General features: G+C 38.6%; 1 protein-coding gene and 2 long non-coding RNA genes across 4 annotated transcripts; 1 reads left to right on the forward strand and 2 right to left on the reverse strand.

Moving 5' to 3' along the window:
* The first annotated feature begins 3,197 nt into the window (after nt 1–3,197).
* Nucleotides 3,198–9,677, forward strand: olfm3b (olfactomedin 3b). Of its 2 annotated transcripts, none has more exons than XM_079876710.1 (6): nt 3,198–3,416; nt 6,203–6,346; nt 6,912–7,067; nt 7,422–7,641; nt 7,782–7,888; nt 8,439–9,677. In XM_079876710.1, the coding sequence occupies exons 1-6, from the start codon at nt 3,348–3,350 to the stop codon at nt 9,114–9,116; spliced, it is 1,374 nt and encodes a 457-aa protein (XP_079732836.1). In that variant the 5' UTR covers nt 3,198–3,347; the 3' UTR covers nt 9,117–9,677. The 2 variants fall into 2 exon arrangements, with proteins under 2 accessions (XP_079732836.1, XP_079732835.1); XM_079876709.1 differs by having other exon boundaries at nt 3,212–3,416; nt 7,422–7,671.
* On the reverse strand, nt 5,691–19,325 carry LOC307161769. Its single transcript, XR_013821803.1, has 3 exons — nt 19,303–19,325; nt 9,607–9,645; nt 5,691–5,825 (listed from the first exon to the last, which is right to left on the reverse strand). It is a non-coding gene; the product is annotated as an uncharacterized lncRNA (long non-coding RNA).
* Nucleotides 19,326–20,568: 1,243 nt separating this feature from the next.
* On the reverse strand, nt 20,569–21,779 carry LOC307162358. The gene is made up of 3 exons (XR_013821911.1): nt 21,298–21,779; nt 21,151–21,201; nt 20,569–20,886 (listed from the first exon to the last, which is right to left on the reverse strand). It is a non-coding gene; the product is annotated as an uncharacterized lncRNA (long non-coding RNA).
* Between the last annotated feature and the right edge of the window lie 862 nt (nt 21,780–22,641).

The following is a 22,641-nucleotide window of genomic DNA, read 5'->3' on the forward strand; positions in this document are numbered from 1 at the left end:
GTGATATACAGCAATTGGGACGTGAAAGTATGCATCTTTCAGGTCGACACTTATAAACCAATAGTCTGCTGTCACAGAACAGCATTCGAAAAGGAAGGACCTTTAGGAACAAATTCAGAAGCCTCGAATTGAGAATTTGGCGGAAACCACCGTCCTTCTTCGGAACAAGAAAATACGTTGAATAGAACCCGTCTCCCTGAATGAGGGGATGCACTTTTTCTATGGCTCCCTTCTCTAACAGTGAACAAATTTCCAGAGAGAGAGCCATTGCTCGAACCGCGTCTCTGACAACCGAAGGAACAATTCTTGAAAATCTGGGAGGCCGGCGTCAAAACTGTAGAGTATATCCCCTGCTCAGAGTCGTCAACACCCAGGGATCTGCTCTGTTGGATCTCCAGTACTACAGCTGTTCTATAGAAAAATGATCGACCGCCGGCCTGACTGTCTCAGGCTTTATGTGTGCGATTTTTAGTGTCACGGGGGGACGCTGAGGGGGTCCTCCTGGAAACAGTCGATGAGGTGGGCGAAAAACTCTCGCATCTTCAGGAGCACGAGGTCTTTGAGGGGGCTGTGACTGAGGTGTAGCGTCCCGACGGAAATGTTGCTCCGATGTGCCACAGTGATGTCGGGACTGAACCGCTGGCATCCTGAAGGTAGGGTTGCGCTGCACATGTGTCAGTTGACAAGTGGCTTCAGACAGCTTTACCCTCTTTTCCAACAGTTACGGAATATTTGGACCAAAAAGTTGCCCGGGAACAAATGGAAGATCTCTCAAGGTTTTCTTACAGTCCTCCGGCAGCCGTGCTTGGGCAAGCCACACTTGAAGGTGGGCTGCCAGAAGCGTGGCTGTAAGACTACCCAGCTCGCGGGTCACATGGCCTGTTGCCAACAGAGCAGTTTGCAGAAATTGTGAAATAGAGGGATCCGCTTTTGCAGGTTCCAGCGTACTGGTGGCAGCAAGAAGTGACTGGCAGATTGTGTTTTCTGCACGAGAAATGTAGGCAATACTACTAATAGTGATATTAAAACACATTTTAGGCTTAATATTAAGAAATGTGCATTGTGCAAAAAATAAGTACTCCAAATAAAGATTAATTATAATTTTAATTTAATAATTATAATTTTATATTAGTAAGTCTCAAGCGATATGTCAGTAAATATGTTAATGGATTTGTAGTATACTTAGTATAAACGTAGGCTATATTAAATACATTTTGGTAAAGTTTTTTTTAGTATCCAGTACCATTTTTTCTAGTACACGCTCTCTATGTGTTGATTCATTTTGAGGAAAGTAACGATTCATTTTTGAATAGTAGTGATTCGTTTTGAGGAAAGGATCCATTCATTTTAGGAAAAGTAGCGATTCATTTTAGGGAAAGTAGCAATTTCCAGTTAATTTGCCATTAATTCCTATGTAGTCCGGTTAATTACTATGGAAAGTTTCCAACTTAAATTCCCAGAATTTTGTAACCCTTGTGATAAATGGGATAAAGTACAGTCAACCGTGCAAAATAAAACTTAATTTTGCAATGATGGCTGGCTGACTGTGCATTATCTCTTATGTAGTTAGTACTCTTATCTTAGTGTCTTAGTGTTTGAAAATCCGCCCATAACAAGAAAGATAATGGTCATTGGGGCATGGTTAATGATTTTCTTTCTCTCTCTCTCTCTCTCTCTCTCTATGGTTGACACATGTTGGCTTGCGGTATGAAGACAGCCTCTGAGATGTCTTGTCTGCAGCTGTTTTGAGGTTTGATACATAGCTTGACTGATGTGTTCTCGAGGGGTGGGCACCTCCTGGAAAGACCAAGGTGACTCCTGCAGCTTCTGCTATATAGGAGAACAGAGTTTTAAAATATACTTTAAAATATACACCCAGCTGGTGCCGTCAGATTTCAGTGGTGCATTCCTGGCTTTTAAATGACTGCATTCATCATTCAAACTTCCAACTTATTTTTAATTGAGCAGTAATGTCTTCAAATAAATGTAATTTCACTGACATTGTTTAAACGGACATGACACTAAAGTAAACAAGACTTTCTCTTTTGATAAAGGAACAGATAAAGAGAGAAGCCTTCCTCTAAAAAAAGACAGGCTAACCACACATGTTGCCAAGCAACTAATTGAGATTTTGAGCAGAGGTGCAGTGAAAGTTTATGCTCTAACCTCTGATGAGGTAATTTTAGCATGTCTGTATCTGTAGATAATGTGCTGATATGCTTGTTTTCTTGGTTAATGAAGCGACTCATTATTGAAAGTTTGCAGTTCTGGTTACCCAGTTGTATTAGGCCTCAAAAAGTAGCTATTAGAGAAATAGGTTTGGAAACCGATAACAGTTTCTGCTCTTTTTCTTTTCTTCTTTTTTTTTTTTTAAATAGGCAATATTCTTTCTGACAGTATTCTTGCACTGTTGGGCTATTCGGTGTGACACAACACCGGTAGGGATCGGGGTAACCTACATATAGTAGGCTATTTGACAAAAAAACGCTTTTCTCAGCTTTTTGCTCAATATGTTTTTATTTATTTATTAAACTTACCCAAATTCAAGTGTTGAGAAAAACGGAATGCATGAAACTAGCATATTTTTTTATTATTATTATTATTATGTTTGTTTAAAAGAAGAGGGCTTGTTCTTTCTTTTGACATTTTGCATGCTCAGACATTTCATACAACAATATTCTGGGGGTCATGAAACTTGTGCAAATGATTAAAAAACATTTGGGTGTTTGCCAACTTTTTTTAAAAAACGCTGGCGGGGAAAGAGTTAAAAAAAATTACGAATGATAACCACCTTTTTTGTTGTTGTTGTTGTTGTTGTTGTTGTTTAACTAATTTTATTAAGCTTCTAGCCATGATGATTTTATTGAATGTATGCTACTTTAAAAAGTACAGTTTAATTCCTTAAATCCAAATATATTTTCTCCACAAGCGCTAAAATAATCGAATTAATAAGAATTAAGGAACCATCGTTCGATTCTTTTCAATTCTCACCCCTATTGAGCAACATCTAATGAACATTTTGGTTATGTTTAATCCTTACTCCTCCTCACGTTGCAAAGACATAAAAGTCGTGATTGTATCCCTTTAATTTACTCTTAGATATATTAAGTTTGGTTAATGAAAGTGTAACCCCGCACTGAGATGCTGTAATGATGTAATATCCGCTGAGAGTCTCCACACATCTCAAACTTTTCTTCGCTCAGAGCGACGATGACAGCGCACGCACTTTCAGCGGTTCTGTCGAGGGTTCCCGATCCCAAGATACTGGCGAGAAGCTCGATCTGAAACATCGGAGAGTGAATCCGCTTGTAACAGAGACGTAGGAGGGAGACTCGTCTGGAGGCAGAATGCGGGCGCTGTTCGTGGTGCTGAAACCGCTGTGTTTTCTCGCTCTGCTCGGCTACTGCCCTTCCGCGGTGAGTGATGCGCACCCGCACCTTACTGACTTAGACAGAAACTTGACATGTCTGAGCCCAGCTCCGACTACACCAGTGACTCATAGAACATACGCAAAACTAAATGTATATGCAAAGTGATTAGCTGTCAGTGTTATATTATGATCATGTCTTATGAGAACTATGCGTTCTTCCGATAATATCATTTTACTGACAACCTCAGAGAGATGGAGAGAAGGAAATGCAGTAATACTTAAACTGGGACAAAAAAAAAAAAAAAAAAAAAAAAAAAACCTTGATAGACGTGGGATACCCTAACATTGTGTTTAAAAATCGTGTTTTCCATTTCATGTAACTTTCTCTTTGATTGTAGCTGAAATGGTCACAGAATATTGTTAGACCCTCTGTTCTGTTACAGTGAATGATCTACTGTGCATTAAAGCTTTCAGCTTGCGGTCTCTTATTTCTGGTCTTGTTTCAAAGGTTTTAAGCATCCGCCTGTACCGAGCATTGGCTGTTTATTTTACCTTGGATCACACTTTTTTTTTTTTTTTTTAGATAAATGCTATTTACATTACAATACAATGAACTTATGTACAGTATGTTGTTCTGAGGAACTGTCATGAGATTTCCATTTGCTGCTACTAGGGAAAGCCTTATGAATAAGGTTTGTATTAGGGTCCCTGTTGGACAAATAAACAGTGCATGAATATTGCATGTGCCTTTTCACAGAACAAGAGTTACCGTGTAGCCCACCACCGCCCCTATTTTCTCCCCATCATCTCCTTTCTCCACTCTATTGCAACTATTATATTAGTATATATTACTGTTTACTCTGCAATGCAAATTAAGATGCATGTTTCCTTCAGTAAGTACAAGAGTAGCCTATAATTACAATAATTACATGCAGTTGTTTTAAATATACAGTGTAACAGCACGTGTTGTATGTACAGAATGCTAACATTGTAATTTAGTTAAAGACATAATATAAAGTTGTAATGTACTATTTTAGTACTAATATCATTTGTTATATCGAGAGCTCAATAGTAATCTACAGTTGCGGATGTTGATGAGTTTAAATGAGGAAATGTTTTCTTCCTTAGCGTTTATTCTCAGCACTACTAGTAATCTGTATGCAATTCCTAAGGGTTTATTTTAGCACTGGGTCAAGATCAGATCAACTATTTGTCATGTAGCAGCAAGATAACTGCATGAATTTCACATGTCATATGTGACTGGAAACCAAAGAAATCCGTAGTGTCTATGAGAATGTCATGAGGATCTCTCTCATCCAGGCTTAATTAACCCAGCTGCAGGTCTTATTTGAGGAGCAGAATCCCTCTGCTCATATCTCATAATGGCTGTGAACTAGCAGGAAGTACCCATCCAACTTGGATATGTTACAATTTGCTGAAATTGCAGTTAGTTGTTAGTTGCAGCAGCATGAGGAAGTGTGCCAGAATGTGTAAAGAACTCTCTTTTTCAGCTCGCCTGTAAAAGGCTAGTCCCCAGAGCCGGCCTTTCAAAGCCCGCTGCGAGAGTGGGAAAAATGAATATGGGTGTTTACAAAGCTCCTTTATGTTGCAGACAATTGTGGGAAATTTGGGGGGATGAATGTAGAGAGAGAGGCTTTATCATGAAGGTGTTGCAGTGGGGCAACACCCACTGCAACCATAGTGTGTTTTGTTGTCAAAACACATATGTTTGGCCTTGCCATGTGTGTGCTTGAAATATTTTCAGAATTATGAATCAGTGTGAATCAAAATTAATATTCAGTGAAGTACGTAGAAACTGAACTATATTTCTCCTGTGCTTGTATTAATTTGAAAATAATTTCAAATGAAGTGTATAATGTCTTATACAGTCAGAGACACAGATTTGGGATCCTTTCAGCCAGACAGTTTGGTTACGCTTTACTTAAAAGTCTGTATGTATAATGCATTATAAAGGTATTCATAATGTACATTATATTGCAATATGTCCATTAACCAAAGTTAATATTATAGTATTTTCAGATGAAATGGGTTGTTTTGGTGTTTTAAGGTGTAACTGTGGATAGTATTGTAATAACTGTGGTTACAATTATTCAGATCATACAATGCATTATAAGGTGCATTACAAGGCATGATTAATGCATTAAAATACTTATATATATAAAGACTAAGAAAAGTGTTACTGAAAGGTAAGCTAGAAATATGAGGGCTATGCTTGTGGGATCAAGAAAATTTTATTACATCCACTTGTTTCTGGGATCCAGTGTATTCAGTGCCAGGGATTATAATGGTTTCTGTTTGCTTTTGACGTGACGCTCACATCCAGTGTCAAATGTCAGCGACTGATGTAAATGCCATGATTTATATCTATTTGTTAAAAGTCTTGCTCTGGAGGCATTTATATGCAAATGTATTTGCCCATGTGACGTCACCGATCCTGCAATATAAAAACATTGCTTGATTAAATAAATGTTCTGTTTATAATGTTTATAATATTTTAAAACTTGTATGTTCTTAATGGTTCAAATACCTCTTATATGAACACACACACACACACATCGATTTTACACAATATTCTCTCCATTTAACAAATGTAATAAGTTCTACATTGCAAACTAAATGGTTAATAAAAAAAAGCACTGCAGTGAATGCTGTGCCATGCAAATGTGTTCAGTTTCACTGCTTAAAGGCATACAAATGTTGTCATTTTGTATGTCATTGAAATTCATTGCACTAAGAATGTCATTAGAATTTGTATTTATGTTTATTTATTTGTAGACAAAAAACCTCACGCATGCCTGTGTTTGTGTCCAGACCATCAGACCAAAGGAAGGCTGGCAGGTGTACAGTTCAGCGCAGGATGCCGACGGCCGCTGCATCTGTACGGTGGTGGCACCAGAACAGAGCTTGTGCTCCAGAGATGCAAAGAGCAGACAGCTCCGCCTGTTACTGGAGAAGGTGTGTGCGCGCACATATTGTGTGTCTAAGTCTCTAAAGTCGCTTTATATTGAGATCTGGTTCGGATAACAAAAGCTCTCATTGCAGTGATTTGAAAGCATTATGCTAGACTGCTCTCCATTGTCATCAGTTAAGAATGCCGCTGGCTTCTCTGCAGATGATTGTGGAGGAGCATAAAGATGATGGTAATGCGTAAAGGCCTGAAGGGTGTTTTAGGCCCCCTCTCGTTCCTGCTTCCTACGCTTTTCTTCTCTGTTACAGTAAAAGGCCAGCTTATTGGCCCATAAGACGTCTCTGTGTCTTTTTTTGTTTGGAGGATGCTAGTGAAGGAGGTACTAGGGTTAACCGATACAGTCACTTCTTTGTGTCAGTTGTGGTTTGTCTCTGAGATCTATCTGTCTTTGCTTTGGTTGTGTTTAGTTGAATTATGGAAATGCAGAATTCCTTGGAGACACAGTGTCAGGGCTGATTTAGACCAGTCGGAAATATAATTCAAATCTCGCATCTTCCATTTTGCAGTTCAAAGAATGATTAACGGATCCTAACTTCATCTTTCTCTCTTAAGATTCAGAACATGTCGCAATCAATCGAAGTGCTGAACCTGAGGACCCAGAGGGATTTCCAGTATGTCATGAAAATGGAGAGCCAGATAAAAGGACTCCGATCAAAGTTCAGACAAATCGAGTCGAACCGAAGAACGTTATTGACTAAAAACTTTCAGGTGGGCTACCATTAAAGTCAGGCCTCAGAGAAAATCAATGGTCCTTTCTCATGTGAACAGAACGGTTTGAAAAAGCCAAACTCTTGCCATTACTCTCCAAGAATGAAGAATCATATCCTGCTTAAAAGCTTCTAATCTTTATCCTTCACAAGCATTTGAAAAGGCCACACGCAGTTCAACATTCTTGGAAATCCTGTAAACCTGTAAAGGTCATGTTTCATTTCCAGGCAGTAATATCATTGCGGTCTAACATGTTATTGTTCAGAACTTCTTGCGAGCTGTGCTCTTGAATCTGTTTCTGTTAATGTAAGTTAATCTCCCCTCATGTGATTCCCATTTAAATGTTTTTTTCAGGAGCTGAAGGGGAAGATGAATGAACTGCAGCCGCTGATTCCAGTGCTGGAGCAGTACAAGACTGATGCCACGCTCATTTCCCAGTTCAAGCTGGAGATCAGGAACCTGTCTCTGGTGTTGACTGCTATCCAGGAGGAGATAGGAGCATATGATTATGAGGAACTCCAGCAGAGGGTCCTTGGCTTGGAGGGAAGACTGAGGAACTGCATGAACAAGCTCAGTGAGTTTGAAACTCAACTTGACTTTGATGGTATTTTCTTCTTATATATGGCATGGTATGTGTTTTCAGACTGATAATACACTTAGGTTGAAAATGTCTATATAACAGCCGATATTCCTTATCATTCTCCATTTTGTCAGCCTGTGGTAAGTTGATGAAAATCACGGGGCCCATCACCGTAAAGACATCGGGAACGAGGTTTGGAGCATGGATGACAGACCCTCAGGCTTCACCTAAGAACAACAAGGTAATCTATGGCTATGCAACTGTGCCTGCAGCAGCATTTTCAGCCGAGCCTTTTCAGCAGCATTGCTTCCAGGAACTATTTTTTCCTTCATAAAAAAGAAGAAAAAAAAGGCATGTTCAAAGGCATGAACAGAACCAACAAGCTCTGAAATCAATCACAGCATATACAACTTGATTTGAAGCACAAATTACATGAAAATCTATATTTAATATATGAAAAGAAAAAGAGACAAAGGTAAGACTGTGTAATATAATTATTTCATGGTGAGATAACCCGATGCATTATGAATGATTTACTGAAATAAAAAAAAAAAATTATTTATATTTAGATTATAAAAATACAACCATATTTTAAACTTTTTTTTTTATATAGATTTTTCAGATGAATAGAAATTTCAAAAGAACAACATTCATTTTCTTTTAACGATTTGATTTTGAAATTGATTTTTACTTCCTGATCCCTGTTGTTGCGCTCTATAAATGATTCCTTTCATATAATTCAAATTCAAGTTTCGATTGTTACTCATCACATTTGTAACGTTCTAATGCAGGTTTGGTACATGGACAGCTATACAAACAACAAGATAGTCAGGGAGTACAAATCGGTGAGCGACTTCGTAGCTGGGATTGAGTCAAGAACCTACAACCTTCCGTTCCACTGGGCGGGCACCAATCATGTGGTCTACAACGGCTCCCTGTACTACAACAAGTACCAGAGCAACATCATCGTCAGATACAGCTTCGAAAGTGGCCGGGTCACGACCCAACGAGCGCTTGAGTCTGCTGGCTTCCACAACGTCTACCCGTACACCTGGGGCGGCTTCTCCGACATTGACCTGATGGCAGACGAGCTCGGTTTATGGGCCATCTACGCCACCAATCAGAATGCAGGGAATATAGTGATAAGCCGGCTGGATCCTCTGACCATTCAGGTGCTGAACTCTTGGAACACTGAATACTCCAAACGAAACGCTGGTGAGTCCTTCATGATCTGCGGCACGCTGTACATCACCAACTCCCATCTGACCGGGGCTAAGGTGTATTACTCTTATTCCACCAAAACCTCTACCTATGAGTATATGGACATCCCCATCCATAACCAGTACTTTCACATGTCCATGCTGGATTACAACGCCAGGGATCGTGCACTTTACGGCTGGAACAATGGCCACCAGGTACTGTTTAACGTCACGCTGTTCCACATTATTAAAACTGATGACGAATCCTGAGAGATGCACCCTGAGGTGAGAGGAAAACTTTCTGCTGACGCCGTTTCTGCAGTTACATTGATCTGTATTCACAATTGGTATTGCTGTGAAATAATGGGTTTTATATGTCTCAGTCAAAAGATGAGCTTAGTTTGAGGTTCAGTGTCTCTGGAGATGTCCGTCAGCATTGCACTCCTCCATTTGTAAAACAATCGTGATTAAGTTCACTTAACTCAGAAAAGGACATTAATGAACTTCTAAAGCTCTATTTAAATGTCGTTTGTGCGTAACAGTGGAATTCAGCTGTAATACTCCATTCAACTTACCACTAGAAACTTGTTAAGTAAAAAAAAATCTTATTATGGACATTAAATATTGATCTGTCTGACTGCATCTCTTAGTTTTAGCTTGTCGAGTATTTAGGGAAGTTAGGACATATTTTTAAACTTGTTTTATGATTTAAAGGGACAGTTCATCTAAAAATAAAAATGTGTCATTATTTACTGCTCACCTTCATGTTGTTCCAAAGCTGCATGATTTCCTTTCTTCTCTGGAACACAAAAGAAGACATTTTTAGAAATATATCCACACAATGGTTGTCCACACAATGATAATCAATGGGCTCCAAACATAGAGAGAGAGAGAGAGAGAGAGAGAGAGAGAGAGAGAGAGAGAGAGAGAGAGAGAGAGACTTTTTTTTTTACTTTTAAAACCCTTTTAATTTACCCCATTTTCCAGAACATTACAGAGCTAGTATACAAAACACACATAATTAAATAAAAGAAAGAAAGAAAGAAAGAAAGAAAGAAAGAAAGAAAGAAAGAAAGAAAGATATGGCCAGGTTTAATTGGTAATTTTACCAATTAAAAACCAGATTTCCAAAATCACTAATTGTCACTAAAGCATCTCTCACACCCCACCTCATTATAAAAAAAGGTACATTATCAGTTTGTTTGTATGCAAATTCAATAGCAACCCTAAATTCTACCAATGATTTAAAAAGAAACAACAAATCAACATCTTGACCAGCATTTTTACATTGATGTGTTTTCAGGATTGCTAACTTGGCTTGGCCCATTAAAAAATTGGCAAGCACACAATGTTCGCGCCATGACTGTTTATAGTTGCAACCAAAAATAAAAAGGGTGTTTGTAAAAGAAAAACCCAATTTCATAATTAGTTTTTCAAAAAGTACAAAAAGTGGAACCAGCAGTTGAACACACAAAATAAATGAAATACAGTATCGGAAGCCTTACAGAACGAACATTCAGGTAAAACCACTTCATTAGATTTAGAAACAAAATTATTTGTAGCCAACACACTGTGAAGTATTCTCCACTCTAGATCTCCACATTTGGAATAGGAGGCTTATACAACAGCCTCCATGAGGGATTCACATCTCTGGGCACTGAAAGGTACGTCCTCCATTTAGTATCTATCCTTTCCTTCAACTGTCCAAAGTGTGCCGATTTATAGCACAAACATGATAAACCGTTTTCTTCCCCATACTTTGGAAATCCAAAAATTCAAACCCCTTTAACAAAAGAACCTTAGTGTTCTCTTCAGTTTCCAACTTTTAATGCCGCAAAAGTCTTTGATAACAAGCCATTATTTAAAGCAGAATCAGCAAATGATGTGAATACTGGGGGGAAACAAGCCTTAAAGCTCTTAACTACCCCTTCCACTATTCTTACTGACCTCATCCCAACCTGGTCAGCAAGTGACTGAGCCGTTCGCCACTGACCTCTTGTCATATCAAGCAGATCTATAACTCTAGTTATTCCAGCATTCAAGAACATTTCAATAACAGAACCTGATACTGGAGGCTGTAGCTTAAAAAGAGGGTTAAAAAACAAAGGTTCTGCACATTCCATCATTTTCATCACCCACTCTTGAAAATTTTAACAAACTCCATGATTGAAAAATAGAACATAAAAAGAGAACAATACACATTTTCAACACAAGGCTTCTCAATTAAGAATAGCTCTTTGTCAAGGTCTGTTCCTCCAAGTTCTTTAAGAATATACAAACAATAATCAATCCACGGCATACTATCAGAGCAGTATAGCAGTTTTTGCAATGTTTGTAGTCTCACTGCAGCAATTTTGGATTCAACATGTTTAAGGCCTTGACCTCCCTCTGCAACGGGAAGATAAAGCACTCCAGGAGGAAGCCAATGATGGCCATTCCAGAAGAAATCAACAAATGCCTTTTGAACCTTTAAAAGCAATTCTTTAGAGGGATCTAACACTGTAACCTTATGCCACAGCATTGAAGCGCCCCTTATGCCATATGCCAACCTTATGCCACAGCATTGAAGAGTGTTCCCAGTTCCCAGTAGAGAGAGAGAGAGAGAGAGAGAGTAAATGATGACAGAATTTTATGGTGAACTCTTTCTTTAAAATCAATCCATGCTGAAAAGAAAACATTTCGCATTGTACAGTGTAATTAAAATAAATAATTGTTACATTAAGTGTTCATGGTTTTATGTTGTTTCCTGTGTGCTTCAAAATGCATTGCATTCAAACATATCTCAACTCTCCCACAGAACTGCAGACAGCAGTCTGGGGTGTTTTGTCAGAAATATTATTATTCAGTAATGTTACCTCTTCCTCACCTTTTCAAACATAATGCAACAAAGGCTTTGTTCGTGTTTGCTTTTTTCTGCCCTAGGAAATTCGTGGATGAGAGAATGAGAGGGTTTTGTGATTTTGCTTTTGATGTTGATGAAAGATCAAACATTTTATAAAAAAATATTCTAATTATCCCAAAGCGTGTAGAAAAAGATTCTTCATTTGAGGAGAATGAATGAATTCAAAGAATGATCAGACCCAAATATCTGGAAAAACCCTAATTCTTGTGTTCTGTTTGTACTCATTCAGAATTCCTGTCCCCGCTCAATGATAGTAGTAATGAAGATTCAGAATGTTCAAACATTCACACAGACCAGCTAAATATGCTGTTGTTCTCGACACATGATTCAGTCAGTTATTTTCTATGCCAGAGGATGCTCTATCAGTATTCATAAACCTCAATGACAAATATCTAAAACAAAGTCATTCATTTTCCCCTTAAAGAAACAGCTGATTTTTTCTTCCCTTCTGCTGATTCAGAAACTTCATTCAACACATCTCTGCAGGCCCCTGAATCAGAGAAACATTATTCAGCAAAGTGAGAATAAGTATATTTATGTAAGTGATAATACACAGTCAACCGGTTGTTATCGCAAAATAAACCCTGATGGGGATGGCGATCAGGTCTTGCATCCTTCTAGATTTTGAAGGGGTTTGACTTGCTATAATAACCATCTGACTATACTGTACTCTAGTCTAGTGTCACCACTTGTCCTGTGGGTGGCACTAGTAGGTTTTGACTGTACATAAGTGTGCCAAACGTGTTCATAATTTACCTGTGTGTTGCTTGCCTTTTTACAAAGACATAACATATTAGTGACGAGAATGCCGTGGAATTTAAGTCAGCCTACACCTTTTCTACAAATGTATGATGCCATTTAAAGGGGGGGTGAAATGCTCATTTTCACTCAATCTCCTGTTAATCTTGAGTACCTATAGAGTAATATTGCATCCTTCATATCTCCAAAAAGTCTTTTGTTTTATTAAATTTTTAACAGAAAGATAGGCTGTACCGAGTCTTTCCGGAAAAAACCGAGCGGCTGGGGGCGGGCCGTGTGGGCGGAGCTTAGCTGTGCTAACGCGCCAAGCTAGTGACAACACACAGAGACATTTGTTCAACAAACAGTTTTACTCACCGTCCGGTTCCAACGCACGACCGCGAACCTTTATCATTGTGACTGCTCGATCCTTAAGCATTAGACGATCTGCAAATCCGTCGATATGGGCTTTGTTTATAAAACAATCATCGTCGAAATGCAGGGAACAACAGTCTTACACAACTCCGTTTATGCTTAGGAAAACAAACTCCATCCACGGGTTCCTTAATGCTGGGTTCTTTGGGAATCTGTGCAGGGTTGTCTTGCCCTGGCAACCAAAAACACACTTCTTTGGTGACATTGACTTCCCAAAAGCCGGGCAGGGCGCTTTGATGGCGAACTGCTTTCACTCTCTTGCTCTGGTCTACGAGTGCGCGCGCGGCCGCGATCTTACCGGAGAAGTGCCCTTAGGACCCATATAAGGAAATTCCGCCCTATCTTACGTAAGACAGAGCCATACTCGAAAAAAACTTTCCGAAACTTGTGACAACCCGGAAGGAGTATTTTTGGAACAAAAATACTCCTTCAAACGTACAACTTAGTTTTTGAAACTTTGTCCATGTTTAGCATGGGAATCCAACTCTTTACCAGTGTAAAAAACTCAGTATGCATGAAATAGCATTTCACCCCCCCTTTAAGGCATATATCCGTGTTTTCGGAAACTACGTCTTGGCAATGGACGAAGAGCTGTCGGAAGCCCGAAAATGTGCTCTACTGATTCACTACCTGGGGGCAGAAGACCAGAGACTTTTTTACATGCTTAAGATTACTGATGATAAGTACAACACGGCATTGCAAGCTATTCGCACATTCTTCGAGCCAAAAGTGAATGTGGTAGCTGAACGGTACAGATTTCGCAATGGCGTGGTGAAACTACGGATCAATATGTTGTGGCGCTAAAGGAGCTTGCGGCTACATGCGAATTCGGAACCATGGACGAGGAAATGATACGGGATGATTACTGATCATGATTTACTCCTAGAAGTGGATCTTACTTTGAAAAAACTGTCACAATTGCCAGCCAATTAGAAACGGTAGAGGCTGAGGCAAAAGTGATGAGCAAACCGGCAGATGGCACAGTACAAGTTATACAACAGTCACGTCATCACCACAACAGACCCAGCCACGAAACGGGGAAAAATGCACAGACATTACGAGGAGTGATGGCGATGCGCTCACCTACATCCCAAGGGAAAATGTGTTACAGGTGTGGTTCAAAACAGCATACTGCCTTGGACTGGCATCAGGGCTGAGTTATTTTCAGAAACTGATGCCGACCATATTCGAAGGACTTGCACGTGTTCAATGTTACTTGGACGACGTCATTGTCTCAGGAAAGACCTTTGAGGAACATGATAAGAACTTGAACGCAGCACTTCAGCGTCTGGAAGCAGCTGGACTTAAATTGAACTTTGACAAATGCCACATCAGACAGATGGAGCTGTCATTCTTAGGACACGTAATATAAGCTAAAGGACTTCTGCCGGATGCTTCTCATGTCCATGCAGTTTCACAACCTCCACCACCAACTGATACGCTCTTTCCTTGGGCTCACATCGTGGTATTCAAAATTCATACCGATTATTCTGCAGCGGTCGAGTCCCTCAGAGCATTGAATCTGGGATCTGCTTCATTCACATGGACGACTGAGGCACAGACAAGTTTTGAGCGGGTGAAAGACCTCATAAATAATAGCCCTGCACTGACACTTTTTGACCCTGAGCTACACACTATCATTACAACTGGTGCTTCTAATTACGTTCTGGGCTCCATTCTCACCCAAATGCACCTGGACGGGTCTGAAAAGACTGTTGCTTTTGCATCACGCACCCTCACACAGGTAGAACGCAAGTACTCCACATGTGTGTAGGCAACGGAGAAATGGAGAATTTACCTGTGGGGGCAATGTTTTCCGTTATGTACAGACCACAGTCCACTCATAACACTGCTCACTACGAAGGGACAAGGACAAGCAGGACTTCAGATTGCTCTGTGATCAGCTAGGTTGATGACTTTTGACTATGACATCCAGTACAAACCTGGACATGAAAATGTTACAGCTGATTGCTTGTCTCGATTGCCATTACGGAGCAGAGGTCCTGTGCTGGAGGATGACGTGGAAGTGGTCGCACTTACTTCAACCCTCACGGCCATATCTGCTGATGAATTCAGGGCTACCTGCCCAATATACTGTGAGCTACGTGACCTACTGATGACCAAATGGCCAAAATCCCCTAAGGGCCTAGGACCTGATCTTTCGCCATACTACAAAATCCAACATGAACTTTCTCTTCAGGATGATTGCGTGGTAAGAGGCACACAGAGTTTTTAGTATCAGAGACTTTGCGTGTGCAGTTCATTGCATTGGCCCATGACACACATCAAGGCATTGTTAGAACCAAGCAAAGACTCAGAGAACTGTATTGGTGGCCGGGTATGGATACCCAGGTTGAGACAGCCATCAAATCATGCATTACGTGTCAAACATATGACAAGTCAGCAGTCGTTCTCACTCTAGCCTGTACCCCTTCCAGATGGAGCATGGGAGAAACGTATAGAAAATGTGGGGGCCTTTGACAAAGCTCCAGCAGAATGTCATTTTGCTGTGACTTTACTAAGTGGCCAGAGATTGCTTTCACGCCTCAGGTAACCTCATCAGCTGTCATTCAGTTTCTTTCAATTGTGTTCAGCCGTGAAGATGATCTCTGATCACGGCTCTCAATTCATGCCATGAGAGTTTGAGATGTTTCTGCGAAACCGAGGATTTATGCATCTAACTTCACCTGTGTATTATCCTCGTGCCAATGGAGAGGCCGAGCCTTTTAACCGTACTCTGAAGCACGCGTTGCTAACTACTTCCCTGGAAGGCAAAGGTTGGAGAGAATTCACAAGGGAATTCTTACAAGCATACCGCGCTACACCTCATTCGACTACTCCGCGTTCACCTGCTGAATTGTTAAACGCAAGACAGATGCTAAACTTCACCTAACTTCACATCTCAGGATTCCAGACACTGCAGCGTCTTTATCAACCATGTGTGCAGAACATTGTGGATCGAGTGAAAGAAAATATCCAAAACATATACTGATCGCAATCGTGGAACGACGTGAAGCGACGAGGTATTCCTCCTAAGCTGCATTCAGCATTTTCAAAACCATTGAAAGTACTGGAAAAGACTGGTCCTTACACTTACAAACTGTCTGATGGAGTATGGGCTCGGGACTATGTTATGTACTATTGATTCCATGTGAAAAGTACTTTACATAGGGGAGTGATAAGGTAACAAATGCATATAGAGTAAAGTGATGTTCTGTAATGCATGTTGTGCGACTATTGAATTCAGGGGAGAATGTTAAGTTCATGTTTGAAACATTGGTACTGAAATGTTGGTACTAGTATGCAATGTCATTGTGTTAAAACAGAGCATTTGGTTGTACAGAACATAAGTGAATATACTAAGTTAAAAGAGAGAGAGATGTGGTGTCACCACAAGGTTTTGAGTGTACATGAGTGTACCATACGAAGAGATGAGTTGAGTCTGAGTAAAAAAAGCGTGTTCATGAGTTACCTGTGTGTTGTTTGCGTTTTAACAAAGACATACCATCTACATTGCCCTGCTTATTACACAGTTGCTTCAAATGAATAAGCAAATGAGCATAAAATATTTAGTGTTTAGTTCAATTGACTAATCAGAATCAAGTATTCCAGAGAGCTGTGTTATAATTATAGACAATTAATGTGATAAGTAGAGATAAAGTAAAAATAAAGTCTGTTTCTCTTAGAAGCTTTAAAAAAGATGCAAATGTATCACACAATGACCCCATGCAAGACATGTATTCTAAGTGTTCTGGGGGTATACGAAAGGGTGTGGTACAAACTAAACCAAATTGTGATGTACTATTTAACGAAAGTTATAAGAAACCAAAACTTAAATGCATCATGAAATACAACGTCAAGAAATTCCCAAAAAAGTATCCATGTACCAACATCTAAGGACAGAAGGACTTTTTTTTTTTACCAAGCCCTATCATCATTCGCCATTAAAACAGCACCAGGGTGAGTACATGATTTAATTTTAGAGTGAACTAACCTTTTAAAAATACTTTTTACTCCACCTATGTGCAATTAAACATTATCAAGAACATTCAAATGAAACACAATCTTTTTCACAAATGCACTCACATGTAATGTGAAATTTGGATCTGTCCACCACTTGCCCATTCAGTTCTATTCACACATCACATTAAAGATGTCTCAATGACAGACAATATAATCACTAACTTATTATGAGAAAAATGAATGAGGGTCTTCTTGTAATTTGTCGTGTGTGACCTGGCTCCGGTCAGCCCTGTGCTCTGGGGTGTCTCAGTGTTGACTACAATGCCCATGACTGGCCGTTTGACTGACAGCCCCTGGGCAGATGAATCGGGCAAACTGTCAAACCGTGTCAAAGCTAGGGCAGGTGCTGACTGAGACAGGCCAAGCATAGCATATAAGGCCAACAGTAAATTAACTTTCTCAACACCCCTCTCAGCAGGCAGCCAGAGATGCGACTTTGAAGAAGAAAATGAAGGGGGGAAGAGAGAAAGCAAAAAAGACAGAGGAGAAGAATAGCGCATGCAGGCACAGCGAGAAAAACTGAGTAAATGGTCTTAAGTTCCTGTGTGCGAGCAGCAGGCCTGTGGGTGTTGGAGGCATATGAAGTTGACTCAGCTCTCAGGTGGTGTCAGAGTGACTGGGTCTGAATACATTAGACATGGTGAAATTAGAAAGATACCATGTCACATTTCTCAGAATGTGCATTTGTTAGCTTTCAGCTGCATATAAACAATATCGAGTGAAGTCGAAAATGTGGTCAATAACTGTGCGCAGCCATTTGTTATGCTGTATTTTGATTTAATGTGGTTTAAAACACACACACACACACACGTTGGGTTTCCATGATTTATGGAGACTTATACTTTGCAAACTGTACCTAACTCTACCCATAAACACAGCCCTCACAGAAATCTTTCTGCTATTTTACATTTTCAAAAAACATGATTTACGCTGGTTCCTAATGGGGAACAAAAAATGTCCCCACAAGGCCAAATATTTCTGGTATTGTCAATTTTGTCAAATTTCTTATTTTCTGTCATTTTTATCAGCCATTTGAATGAATTGCAGTTTGGTCTTTAAATCTATTTAAATTAGCAAGATTTTAGTGATTTATATGTCATGTTATAACAAGTGAGGGTTGTGCGTGTGTGTTATGAGAACATAGTGACTAGTAAAATAGATAAATTACCATAAATGCAACTGTTACTAGCTAAAAATAGTGCAAGTGAGCCTGTCTTGTAAACTCTTTAGGATTTAGGATTCCAATAGTTGACTCATGAGAGCATCCCCTTCCAGCTATACCAGCCCAGAGCTGCCCTAATTCATCTTCATATCTCAATTTTCTCTTCCCCTTTGGTCATGGAAATGAAGGTCAGTAGAAAGAATCCCTGATTAAATCTCATGTATCAAGGTTTCAGAAGCATCTGCATTTTATCTCTAAATGCAAATATCCAGACTATAGAAGCCCTGAACCGCATGGTGAAAAAAAGAAAAGAAAAAGAAAATTATCTCATATATTAAGTCGTTATTTCGACATAATATCTCGTTATTTCGACATAATATCTCATTATTTCGACATAATAACTTGTTATTTCGACATAATAAGGGGACATTCTTATATATGCATTAAGCCACATTTAGCGTTCTTATAATGGTTTTCTATGGGAGGAAAATGCTTAACGTGAAATTAAACACGTTGCGTTCATATTCTGGACTCATCTGATTTTTTGTAGTATACTTTATTATGATTTTAGTATTAATAAATGCACACAAAATTATCCGTGAACTTGATCAATGTTGCAGATATGTTTTACTATCCACAAATAAATTGCTTTCAACTCATGTGTGCAAAATTCAGAATTGAACGAATGTGCAGCAATTTGTACAAATAGGGACATTTTTGTGAATAAAGTGTTTTATTTTGTATTAGTGATCATAATTTGCGCATGCAACAAAGAAAATGTAGGGGAGAGCGGGGCACAACCTAACACATTTCGGTTTTGGCTCAATTATCAAAAAAATAATTAAGTTATTAATCTTATTTTATACAACTTTAAAACACTTAAAGTTTTTTTCTAGGACCTACCATTTTCGTACAGTTGCACTGAAAGTGACAGAAGTTTAGATGTTACAACTTACCCCATATGCGGGGTTAATTGTAACAGACAGAGGGGTTAGTTGTAACACTCGTGTGTAACACACATAATTCAGTACTATTTTATCTGTATAGTTTGATATTGTTTGTAGATCTGTATAGATAGAAGCCATACATCCATCCCTCATCCAAACAGAGAAAAAAACATTTAAATTCCAACATTGTTTGTGAAAGTCCAACAAAGTTAAATGTGGCAAAATAAATATATAAATAAATACTCAAACCTGAAAAGTTGTGTGGCTCCCTGTTTTCATTTCATTATCGTTGTACACTTGGCGGCTTAGTTGTAACACTGCGCTGTGTAAATAATATTTTAAGCCAAGCTAACAGTTGCTAGGAGTTGCTGATATGTTTCAAAATGGTGCTATGTTTTAGCCAACAAGACAGTGATTAAGGTAATATAAAGTTAGATTTGGTGACATAGCCTACACACCCAACTCAGAAACCGAAAATAAAACGTATGCTAAAAAAATTTACTTGCATGGTGTCAAAACACTCTTTGTCCTGTATCTTAACGAAATCTTATCAAAACTTTCCACAAATCCGTGGGAGACCGTCTTCTGGCAGAGAGAAAAAGAGCGGAAACCCAACCTGCTTGACCCTGACTAACTATGTAAAAGGTCCGTGTTATATACATTTAACCCTGCATTAATTAGGTTGTGACTCGCGCTCCCCTACAGGTGACACGCGTGCATTTCCAGTAGGGGTTCAGCGAAAAATCGGCAGCTGGCAGCAGGAAGTAGCTGCCACTGGCAGCTGACGTCAGCTGCCGCTAATAACCGGAAGTCGGAGGTGGATGCCGCTTTTAGCAAGGCAAATAAATTATTATATCAATGTATATATATAATTTTAGTACTTATTTAAATAAATTACTTAAATTTGTAATTATTTTGTAATTGGTTTAAAAAGGTTTATCAAATATAAATTAAGTAATGAAGATCATAGACATAGTACAAAAAACAAACATTAAACTACACTTGAAATTATGAATTTGTACGTGTATAAATATAATTTGTGTACATGTTTGTCAAAAAATGAAATATATACATAAATTAATGCCTATATAATAATATTGTATATTTATTAAACGTACATAAACATTCATTAAACAAATAATGAATGTCATGTCTAAAAGAAGAAAAAAAAACCATTTTCTCAATGACCTTTATTTAAAAATCATATTTTGCTATCATTTAAGTTCAGTTTTACATTTGTAGTATTTCAATACATTCTTGTCTTTGTTTTATAAAACAGCTGTAACTTTGAAAACAGGCTTGATATTTGTTGTTCTGAAATCGGAATGAACAACAATTCTGAACTAGATGTTAAAGTTCATAAAAAACTAAGTTGGCTTGAAAAAGAAAGTTTGAAAACGTTTTACAATGTTCTAGCATGGTTTAACATGATTTACAATGTTTCTAGTGTTAGGGAATAACAGCTTAAAGACCCAGGACCAGATATGATGAAAGAAGACCAGGAGTCGTGAGGTTCAATCAAATAAGTAAAAATTTAATGAAGAATAGTTTCATCGGTAGAGCCAGGCGTTAAAGTCTCACGGGGTCGCAAGCCAGAGACTCTACTGTACACAAAATCTCACACCAGTTATACCATTTCCAAGGGCATGATTGACATCAGTAAATACAGGTTGGCTACTTCTCATTGGCAAAAGAACAAAGTTAAAACAATTCTACACTTATGGATAGATAGGAGGGTAAGTCGACATTGTCATCCGAGTCCAAGATGGTCCGGTGATGACCTCGGAGGTCGTAGAAAGGCGTCTTGGGGTCAGCTGCTGCATATCACAAGACCTGCACAGAACATTCAACACACACACACACACACACACACACACACACAATGGAATCGCAGTTCCTCCAAAAGTAGTACAGATAATGTTCACTTTAAAGAAATACACATAAAAGTACAATTCTGTGAATCAGATCACATAGTGTTTAACCCCTGTAACCTTAAGATTAGTAAGAAAGACAGATGTTAGAAAAAGATAGATAAGTTAGGTATAAGTAGATAAGATAGATATGTTATGGGGAAACAAAATCACCGTAATAACTTACCATTAGCATGAATTCACTGCAGTCCACAGATCCCAACTGAGCTGGAACATCCTGGAAAAAAAAAAAATCGAAATGGAAAAACTAACATTTTATTTATACACTAAAGATAGCAAAGAAATCAAAATTGTTGTAACATGAAATCAATACCTTATTTTTAACAAGCTTCCGGATCCATCTTTATTGCAACTGAGCTTAAAAAGAAGGGGGAAAAAGTTAGTTATTTTACACACACGAGAGAAAGAGAGAGATGAACTCCGTGTTGAACCACTTAGCCATGTTGCAGCAGTAGACAGTAGCATACCTGAACTAGGGAGCAGGTGTAATTTATTTTTTAAATGCCACTGTCTATGCCTATCTAAAGCCAGAGAACAAAGTGTTGAACTGAACCACTGGACTAATATGTAAAACTTTGAAGCCCGGTTTCACAGATAGGGTTTAGATTATGCCAGGATTAGGCCTTAGTGCAATTAGGACTTTTATAAATATGCCTTAGAAAAAACATTACTGTTGTGAATCTTAAAAGAAACAATGGCACTGATATTTTAAGATACACAAGTGTAATTTGCTTTCAGTTAAACATGCATTTTAGTCTGGGACTAGTTTGAGCCTTGTCTGTGAAACTGGGGGTGAAAGTTATATGGAAAAAGTGAACAGTTCCAGTATATTTTGAATAGATATATATAAAATAATTATTATATATATATATATATATATATATATATACACTGGTCTCATCTGGTGATTGGGTCCCATCCAAAACATGATCAAACTAAGAAAATAAACAGACACTGAAATGTCAAATTTTCGATACAATCTAGAATTTGTATAAAAAAAATAAAAAGATAAAAAACAGAATGCCTTTTGCCTGCTTTGATCAAGACAGGATATAATACGTGAAATGTGTGAAAACATAACAGTGCGTTTGGTTGGTTTTGCAACTGGAAATCTGGGGTTTCCTTCATGGCACATATGTTTGTCCATCCCCAGCAATCTGTGACAGGCTGTGGTGAACTTGGTGAAACTAAAAAACAGAAGTTTAGAATATGGTGAAGTAATGTTGATTAAAATGGTGTTTTGTATTAAAACATAAGTTAGATCATTTGGGATATGTTTTGTTAGCGTTGCACGTGTATCATAAAGGCTGAGCTTGTCAATTCCAATAAATCAGCATGAGCTTTATTCTAATCAATAGATTAAGTTAACATGTTAACAAACGCTAATATTTAATGATATTGGTAACGTAAGTTAGTATTTAAAATTAATGATAGCCCCTCACAAACCAGGAGCACACGGTGCACAAGCTGCGTTTCTACAAATGATTAAATTAACCAATTCAACTTAAGTAGTCACAGATACACTGTCTCTAACATAAAAGTTAAACTCCAACGTACAGAGCAACAATTATTTATTAATCTGATAATATACGAACTTACCGAGCCAAATACCACCGCCATTACTGAAGATTCACCGGCGCCACCATTGGCTGCTGTC

This window comes from Squalius cephalus (assembly GCF_949319135.1).
Source record: "Squalius cephalus genome assembly, chromosome: 7".
NCBI classification, from domain to species: Eukaryota; Metazoa; Chordata; class Actinopteri; order Cypriniformes; family Leuciscidae; genus Squalius; species Squalius cephalus.

Bases quoted from the DNA above. Each gene is read 5' to 3' on its own strand.
- olfm3b (XM_079876709.1), top strand. From the start codon at position 3,348: ATGCGGGCGCTGTTCGTGGTGCTGAAACCGCTGTGTTTTCTCGCTCTG. The intron at 3,417-6,202 runs GTGAGTGATGCG...GTTTGTGTCCAG, and splicing joins TCGGCTACTGCCCTTCCGCG to ACCATCAGACCAAAGGAAGG. The intron at 7,889-8,438 runs GTAATCTATGGC...GTTCTAATGCAG, and splicing joins CTTCACCTAAGAACAACAAG to GTTTGGTACATGGACAGCTA.